At 48.4% G+C, this 9,031-nt stretch overlaps 4 protein-coding genes across 4 annotated transcripts; 1 reads left to right on the forward strand and 3 right to left on the reverse strand.

Moving 5' to 3' along the window:
- Positions 1 to 534: 534 nt before the first annotated feature.
- ANOM_011656 (WW domain-containing protein) lies at positions 535 to 1,407 on the reverse strand (the record flags this gene model as incomplete). Its single annotated transcript, XM_015556912.1, has 1 exon — positions 535 to 1,407. One exon carries the CDS (start codon positions 1,405 to 1,407, stop codon positions 535 to 537), a length of 873 nt encoding a protein of 290 aa, XP_015401080.1.
- Positions 1,408 to 1,741: 334 nt separating this feature from the next.
- Positions 1,742 to 2,131, reverse strand: ANOM_011657 (uncharacterized protein; the record flags this gene model as incomplete). Its single annotated transcript, XM_015556913.1, has 1 exon — positions 1,742 to 2,131. The coding sequence occupies one exon, from the start codon at positions 2,129 to 2,131 to the stop codon at positions 1,742 to 1,744; it is 390 nt and encodes a 129-aa protein (XP_015401079.1).
- Positions 2,132 to 5,505: 3,374 nt separating this feature from the next.
- Positions 5,506 to 6,060, forward strand: ANOM_011658 (hydrophobin family protein; the record flags this gene model as incomplete). Its single annotated transcript, XM_015556914.1, has 3 exons — positions 5,506 to 5,830; positions 5,883 to 5,953; positions 6,004 to 6,060. 3 exons carry the CDS (start codon positions 5,506 to 5,508, stop codon positions 6,058 to 6,060), a joined length of 453 nt encoding a protein of 150 aa, XP_015401081.1.
- Positions 6,061 to 7,180: 1,120 nt separating this feature from the next.
- Positions 7,181 to 8,074, reverse strand: ANOM_011659 (uncharacterized protein; the record flags this gene model as incomplete). Its single annotated transcript, XM_015556915.1, has 1 exon — positions 7,181 to 8,074. One exon carries the CDS (start codon positions 8,072 to 8,074, stop codon positions 7,181 to 7,183), a length of 894 nt encoding a protein of 297 aa, XP_015401082.1.
- Positions 8,075 to 9,031: the final 957 nt, after the last annotated feature.

The raw sequence follows: 9,031 nt of genomic DNA on the forward strand, positions 1-9,031 counted from the left end.
CGGCTTGCACGTTTTGTAACGTTTCCATCCTCTATCTTGTCGCCGGCTTTTTGTCTTTTTTTTTTTTTTTTTTTTTGTGATAGTATATCAACCCCTCAGTCTTCAACACCCCGCATATGCATATCAGAGGCATGGAATGCAGTGTTTACACGGGGGTCTTAGGGTATATATGGTACAGTGCATTCAGAATAAGAAATCCACATACCTTGATTATATATTTCGAGGGTGCTATACTCAATTTTGTGAAGCATCGGATGGTTGCTGAGAACTTTGATGTCGGGTCATGTGATCTAGTGGATCATTCGTCGGCATTTCATATCTAAATTACTCTCATCTTGATTTACTCTGTATAGAGCTCAGTGAGCAGTTACCCGAGAGATGGAGCAGATGAATATGTTACATTTATTGTAAGAAATGAAAGTAGACGCTGCTCTATCATATGCGACCCATGAACTACAGTACAAACGCCCAAGCCCACCCGTATAAAACAAAAGGTATCTCAATGACAAGACATCACCTGTGGATTGAATCCGGTCAATCGCGTAGCCATGCCCTTCGCTTTTCCTCCTTCTTCTCTCTCCGTTTCTCCTTGAACATTTTCAGTTCCTTTTTAGTGAGCTTTTTAGCGCTCCGCTCTGCCCGCAGGCTCCTTCCATCATGGCTATTGGCCGCAGCGTCCACATCAAAGAAGGCATTCATCTGCCGGTAGGATTTGTTCTGGTCATTATGGTTCTCGGGGTTCTGTGATGCATCCTGCCATCGCCCGGTGAACCGGTTGAACGCGCCAACCGCCGCGTAGTGATCCGTACCGGGAGCCACGGCAGATGTATCCTCGGGCGGCTGCTCATACTGCTGGGCGTACGGCGCCGTCGGATCGTAGTCACCGTGGATCGCAGGGTTATAGCCACCTACCACGGGCGCGGCCTTCTCCGTGGACGGAGCGCTGGCCTCTACGCCAGGAGGACCTGCTGGGGCTGGCGCCGCCGCCGCGGCCTCCGGCACGCGCGGGTTGTCCCACTGCGACACGCCTGTGTAACGATTATAGAAGTAGTACGCTCCAACGTTGGCATCCCAGACAGGTTCCCACCCATCGTCATCACCAGGAGGAGCTTCGTTGGGAAGCGGTGGTGGAACCTCATCTGGCAATGGTGGCGCTGAAGCTTCTCCTTCCTCCTCTTGACCTTCCTCCGGCTCGGAGGCATCTCCTTTATTTACTTCATCACTTCCCTCGCGCTCTTTGCCTTTTTCCTCCCTTGTATCCTCCTTGGGCCTATTTGGTGCCTGTGCTTGTGTCTCTGTCTGGTCTCCACCTGGGCTGTTTCCTTCCTGGTTCACTGGGTCATTTCGCCCCTCCGACGGGTATTCTGACGGATTGTCAGCTGTGTGCTTGGAGGGCGTTTCGGACATTTTGATTAGCACTTCTTGTTCCCTCGAGAGGGTGCGTCAGAGCCGTGGCAGAAGTGCAGAGGATACGGCGGGTAGGGTGAATGATTGAATTGAATTATGCGGACGCCCTATCGCGATCACACTAACCAATTCGGGACTAGTCAACATCTTCCCCCAAGATATCGAATCGAAGATGAGCATCATGATCATAGTATCTACATCTGATTTTCATTTCTCAAGAACAAAATCAAGCACAATGATTCAGCTCAATCCAGCAATACTAACAAAACAAAACAGATGCATCCCTAACCACACTACCCCCCCCCCAATATAAACAAAACAGGCCACTAAGCTATTAGTCACTCGCAACCAAGACTCCCTCCCCTCTCAAAGCATCAACAGCCTCAGCAACCCACTCCTGACATCGTCTCAACGGCTCCCGCGGATACAACCTCCTCGCCCCTTGGAACTGCTTCTTGGGCACCGACACACCCTCACAGATCCCCAAGACGCGTCCGTACTCCGCAACCGCGACCACACCCAGCTTCTCCTTGCCACAGAACCCCGGGATTTCCTCCGGCGGCAGCTCAGCACGGTGCTCGAAGATCATGCCTTCTTGGATGTTGCCTTTGACGTGGTAGATATGGCCGGTGGAGGGGCCGTTCTCGTGAGTCTCGACGAAGAGGGCGTGGTGGTCGCGCGGGAGGCCGCTTTCGGCGATCAGGTAGATCGGGTGGGTTGCCATTATACAAGCTACTTCTAAATTCGTGGAGTGGGTTTTTGTGGGGGTCTGGGATACATAAAACTTTTTTCTCGGGGCCAAAGTAAGGTAGTATTGGGAGTTGGTTTTGACGGGTTGGATGATATATCCGGCCTAGACAGGTGTCAAGTTGTCAATGTCACCTCATCGCATGGCATTTTGAGTCTACCCGCCGTCCTGGGGAAAGCCGTTTCCTGCCATTGCGTTGACGCCTGTCAGGCGGTTCGGTGCTACATTGGATCGCTGCCACCACTAATATGGTAGGAGCTATTTATTACCTATTGAATGAGGACATTTCAAGCATTTGCTAAGCTTCTGTGGCTTCTGTGGCTTCTACGGGTGGCAGTGGTGGTGTGGGATTTACTATACAAGTCTGGTTTGGATTTGTATAGAACACTGGGAAAATAGAGTTCACGACCTGAACTGGAACAACAACGAATATAATAATCTGATTTATGTATCTCTAACGTGGATAATCAACTTTGAAATCAATGGCTAATGTTTTGATCTAATTTATTATGTGACTTAATATATATACGCCTCCCTATGCTACTGTAGCTATAAGATGTACTATCGGTCCTAGTCAAGATTCAAGCCCAACCAAAGACAAAGAAGCCAAAGGGAAATATTAATGTACACGCCCCTAAACCAAATATAGAGATAGTTCTAGCAAAGCTATTTCATTCATAATATACTACATATCTCCTTGAGTAAACGTTTTCATGGCAGATCTCACATGTATCAGACCGGCCGAAGGCCATCCAACAACAGGCAAAGAATTCCTGCCTGAGTCAACCTAGATATCCCATGTCCCAACTACCCTGCACCACTCACCACAAGGGCCGCGCTCACCACCCAGCTCAACAAATGTAACGGTACAAAGTATTATTCTGAACACGGTGGGCGAGGGAGGGAGTTGACCCCGAAACCAAGATAGACCAAAACCCGCCGCTCAATCGATCAAAACAAACCGAAGAAGTCCGATTTCATGTCCGACGCATGGGTTCATACTTTGTCCTAGAATGCGGATCATATTTCCCCCTGGAATACGAACGCGGGATTTGCCCTCCTTGGAAGTTGGCGGTCATCCCTGTGGTTGGCAGCCGTTCTGGATCGGGGCAGTCAAGGGATGGATTCTGGCACCATTAAGCTCGTAAAGATGTAACTCAATAAGAGCATCACAGCTTGGTTCGCAATGTCGGTGAAAAGTTGTAACCCAGTTGGAACTTTGTAACCATAGTGATTTTTATTCTTGGCTTGAAACAGGGAACGTAAGCTGGGAGAGCGGTCTGGGCGGAGTTTATTCGGGGCTACTGGTGTTGTTCTTCTAGTTGAGTTTAATCTTGCATTAATGCACTATAGCGGGTAGGTTCTGCGAGACAATATTAGCCTATGCAGGGAGGTTCACGGGCCTTGTTGGTGTCTTGGTTATTGTCGGTGGATGGTTAATGTTGGATAAGGTATAGGAACTTGGAAGATAGATTTGGTATTGAGTAGATGAGATACGACATACAGGCAGACTGATGGATAATTCAGTCCATAAAATAGTATACTACTTCTTACCAATTACACCAGGTATCTGGTTCCGTTTCTACTGTGGTAAAATAGCACTATGTAAGTTATTTTATGCATGGTCACTTTATAGTCCGTCTAGTTCTATCCGAAGTATCAACAACACTTTCAGTAGCACCTTTACGTTTACAACGATATATGGTAGAAATTATTTCGCAATAATCTAGTCTAGTTCTTTGAGAAAAGAAGAATAAATAGTTAAAATTTTGGTTTTTTTTGTAAAGGATTAGTCTACATAGTCATACTACACCATATCGTATACTCCCAGATATCCATCGTATATTTATATATATTTTCATACCACTATCATTACTGCGCAATCAGTCTATATACCATACTCTGGATTTGAATATATGATTATACTAAATAGCATCGCAATTCATACACTTCTTACATCAACTCTACAGTCTTTTCGTCATAATAGCTGTTCTAACAAGTCATAGACTCATAGTCTTACTGTCCCATGATTTGGGCACTATACTACCGAGTCCTACCAGTAGAGTCGAAATGCCTACTCAAAATGCATACGTTGCCTCAGGTACTGAAATCCCAGACATGTTTATTGGCCAGTAAGAGACCCAAAGCCAGCAAAGTCTACCGTTACATACACAGTCCCAGTAATTGATCAGCTCTTACCAAACGCGTGCACTCAACTTGGTGACATCAGAGCTGAAGGAAACATTCCAGTCAGATTCTTTTACTAATCCTGAGATGTGTGCCTGAGGGGCAGTACGTGGTCCATGGCTAGGTTGTGGGTCATCGAACATTGTCGGATCGGCTCAACCCGGCTCAATCCCTAGCAAGGCGAAACGGAAGACAGGAAAAATGAACTTGAACTGTGCGGTATTAGAGCACCTAACAGTCGACCGGCCTATATTGGAACAAGTGACGGAGGTCACAGAAGCTCCCTGCGTGCGGAAATTAGACAGAAACTAGTGTAGCCACCCCTTGCCTGTGTCCCATCTCCACATGGGAGTTGAGGAATTGGTGAGACGGGGACCCCGAAAAAGAGAACCAATGAATACGAAGATCTGTGGCGCCCAGACCATACTCTGCAAACGCCCTGCAACTTTACTCGCTATCAGTGGCTTGGTCTCCGGGGTGGATGCTGCATACCGCACGAGCGCCATCAGAAGATAGCTATGGGCTTACGGCATGAGGCAAACCAGCACTTGGTCATGAGACGAAAGTTAACAGGTAGTGTGAGTGTCCGATCTCGCCCAAGTTCACTTGTGCCAATGTCATGTGTCATTGGTCAACATATTTTCCTAATTCAAAGTCTAACTTCATGTAACGTGAACGTTGGGTTCTCGAGGGGGATCGACGGGTTGCAGAGCGATCGACAGGTGAAGACAGGAGGAATGAGACAGTCTTGTGTGCAACACAGGCAGTTCTGAACGGTTATGGTATGCTGCTGGGCAGGTATCCTGGTAGATCCATACCGTTGGCTGGCGCAGACGTCTGCGGGGCCCAAGGATCTGCTTTACTGTAGGGAGAGCAGTGACATGGACGACCATTCCTTGCCTATTGCATTCCTGGAGGAGTGGCGACCAGGCATCATTCCACTTCGAAAACATACTGGGAGTGTAAAGTAGGGCCTCCAAGGTAGCTCACAGACCACCAGATTTGTCTATATAAGGAGTCGTCTTCATCGCCCAAATCTGTTCTTCATCAACACAATCAATTCACTCTCATTCTCTCTTCACAGTTCAGTCTTCCAGACAAGCTTCTCTCGCTTACAAGCTTCTCCGAGTATACTCTCGTTCAAAACCAAACCCACCGTCACAATGCAGTTCTCCGTTGCCGCTGTTCTCGCTCTGGCTACTGCCGTTGCCGCTCTTCCTCCTGCTTCTGGCACTGGCGCTGGCCAGGAAGTTGGCAACGCCAAGAACCAGTTCCCTCTTCCCAAGGACATGACCGTGAAGCAGGCCTCTGACAAGTGTGGTGACAATGCTACGATGAAGTGCTGCAACAAGTCCGTCAAGTCTGGCGACTTCACCCAGGCCGAGTCTGGTATCCTGAACAACCTCATCGACCTGCTCAATGGCAAGCAGGGCCAGGGTCTTGGTCTCTTGGATGAGTGCACCAACATCCCTGTCGATGTCCTCGCTAGTGAGTATTCAGCAACATGAACCATAGCCAGAGTTAGACTAACATCTACCAGTCCCCATTATCCAGCAGCAGGAACAGTGCAAGCAGCCCATCTCTTGCTGCCAGAACACCAAGTCCAGCGCCGTAAGTACCACTATAGAGTTTGTATCTTGGATTCTTACTAACCTTCGCAGGATGGAAGCGTCATTGGTCTTGGTCTTCCTTGCATCGCTATTGGCTCTCTCCTCTAAGTGATTGCCCTCGCCGAACTGGTAGTCCGAGGAATGCGGGATGGAGTATGCCCATGAAATGTCTCCATAGTGTCCTTTTCAGTGTATTGTACTGCCATCTCGTGTCGTGTAACCCTCGGAGCGGAAAGACTGTTCTGTTTGCTTTCTCATCTTCCTGTGCAGCCTTGTGTTCCAGCCTAGCATCTGGAAATAGTCATTGGCTAGCCAGCTTAATAAATAGACTTTGATATTTACTCCATCTCTCTCTACCACTATCTTTGTAGTTCATCAAATATTGAAACACTCCCTAAAACATGGAACTTAATATCTCCGCTTTATGTACCTCAGTCTATCGTCCTCACACTTCTACTTACCCTGCTTGTTTGACACCCTTATCGCTATAGTGCTAATGACCATCCGGACAGCAAATATTCCTGGGAACGTGCCTTTGTCCTAGACCGCTGGTGGCCCTGTAAACCCGAAATTCTCCTTTACTCTCAAATTCTTTCTTGACACCACCAGCCTCTGTGTTGCCGGTAGTTTCCTACTTCTGATCAATCTTCATCACATAGAAAAGAAGTAGACGTCAAGCAGTCTATCTCCCACCTGCAAATCCTCCATCACCTTCATGTGGTGAGTCTTGTCTAGTCGATCCGTGACAGACGCAGTGCGTCATGAGCGAAATCTCGACAATGATCTACACCTCTTCTTCGGCTCCATGGCCTTTTTATCTATCAGCGCGGAGTGTTGCGACGTCTTGTTTAGTTGTTATAAGTAAGAGCTCTATTCTAACTCCTTCCTTTTCAAAAAAGCTCCTCATAAGTTTGACGTTTCGACATACTTCCTGAGTAATGCTCACACAGTCTGCCCAGGTACAAGTTCCCGATACAATCCTTAAAATCTACGAATTGCCACTGTATTATCTCACTTTCAATTAATACTAATCATACATAAGACATCGTCGAAACGAAAAGAGAACACGTCTGTATCTTACACCACCCACATAAACGGCAAGATCACCTGTACAAGAACCCCCCAATAGTATACATATCAAGAACTTCCAGTCCAAAACATCCCCAGAAAGGAAACAAAACCCCACGATATCGGCCAAAGCAAAAACCCCAAACCCCAAACGCCATTCTTAGCAAAAAAGAGGCTTCTCCTTACCCGCAGCCGTAGCTGCTGCTATCATCGTTTCATCCGCCGACTTGCGGTTCCCAAGCCGACCACTGCGAAACATCACCGCGGCCATCCTTCGTTCCTTCTTCAGATTAGTTGGCTCATCTTCCGTCATTGTGACCGAGGACACAGAAGAAGAAAGCGATGCTGCCGACCCGCGCGTGCGAAGCGGCGACTTAGGCGGGATGCTGGGGAGTCGGATACTGGATAGTTTTGGCGCCGCCGCCGCAGTAGCTTGCAGGAGGTTGATGATTTCGATGAGAGATTTACGACGACTAACCCGCCAGGCTGGCATGCCTTGTTCATCCTTGGCTGGGATTGTTGTGTCGTCGTGCTCGTTTGCCTTTGATTCAGCTTCTTTGTCCGCTTCTTCGGGGATGTCTTCGATCATCCGGCTCCTCACTTCGGGTCCTTTAACGGTGTTTTTTCTTTGCGGCCTCTCGGGAATGCAGTGCAATTGCTCGTTGTCTTGCTTGACCTGAGCATCGCCTTTCTCTTCATCCTGGTCGCCCTCCTCCTCATCTTTAACATCTTTCTCCACACCTTCAAACCCAGTATCCCCCTCGACAGCCACAAACGTCTCCTCAGACACCTTCACCGGCGCCTCAACTGCCTTCCCCCAATGACTGCCTCCCCCACAGCCAGACCGTGGTCTCCCCTCATCATCCTCATCCTTCGCCACAATCCGAATAGAAGGCTTCTTCACCAAATCCGGGTTCACCCCCGGCGGACAGGAGTAAGGCACAGGATCCTTAGGCGGCACAGCCGGCGGTGTATCCCGCTCATGTTTCTGTTTCTGTCTCTGTCTCCGTCGACCCTGGATACAGGATCTGAATAGCTTAGAGAAGATACTCATTGTTTCTTTTTCCCGTCCCCCTCTTCTGATTTTCGTCTGGACCTGAACGAACACCTTAGTGACAGGCGATGAGGGGCCCGATCGAGGGGTTTATATGACTATCAATAATGGGGGCGCTGTGTATTTGTTTGGGATTGTCCGTTTCCGGACTATAGTGATTGCGGGGGATGGTGACGAGGGGATCTTTTCTCTTTTCTCTTCCCTGGACACACACACCCCAGGTGGGGATTCGTGGTAGATAGGGATAGACGAGGTGCGCTGGGTTCTTGCAGGATGGGGCTACCTGACTTATGCAGCGTGTGTGTGTATGTGTATGTGTATAATACTTTACTCCCGGTGGAGGAGTGGTGAGCGAGGCATGGCGGGAGGGGTTATATGTGTTGCCCTGTTACACCTACTTCCTACCTGACAGTTTTTTTTACTTTGGTTCCTGGATCCTTGGTTGCCGCTTTCTATGTTTGTGTTGTATTTTGTCTGGGGGGTTGAGTTTGCATTCAACGTAAGGAGGGTGCAGTAGCAGGTGGGATGTAAGGATGCGTGTGGTTCGTGTGTTAGGGCTGTTTGTGCTACTACGGGTTCTTCTATTCTGGATTATACTTCCGTGGGGAGAAGTATGCGGTTGATTGGCGGTGTGTTTGTGGACGGGGGGTGGTGAGGTTAGTTATGGTTATTGCAGGGTTGATCTTAATATCGATTGCATGTATGCTGGACTCTGGGGAAGAGTAAGGGAGGTTAGAGGGGTGAAGTGTTGGACAGCATGTTATAGTTGTATGTATGTTGAGGGCTGCGGGTTAGGGCTCGTTCGGGCTGTTGGGTCGGGGGCTCGTGAGAGCCCATTTTCCTGCAGCGAACGTGTACGATTTCTGGGGATTTTTATCAATGCTCCGACTTCGTGGGTGTCGGGGGTTATTTTTTTTTTTTTCTTTTTTTTCTCCTTTGATTTGTGGCTTTGTTTTC

Source organism: Aspergillus nomiae, assembly GCF_001204775.2.
Source record: "Aspergillus nomiae NRRL 13137 chromosome Unknown contig00679, whole genome shotgun sequence".
In the NCBI taxonomy this organism is placed as follows: domain Eukaryota; kingdom Fungi; phylum Ascomycota; class Eurotiomycetes; order Eurotiales; family Aspergillaceae; genus Aspergillus; species Aspergillus nomiae.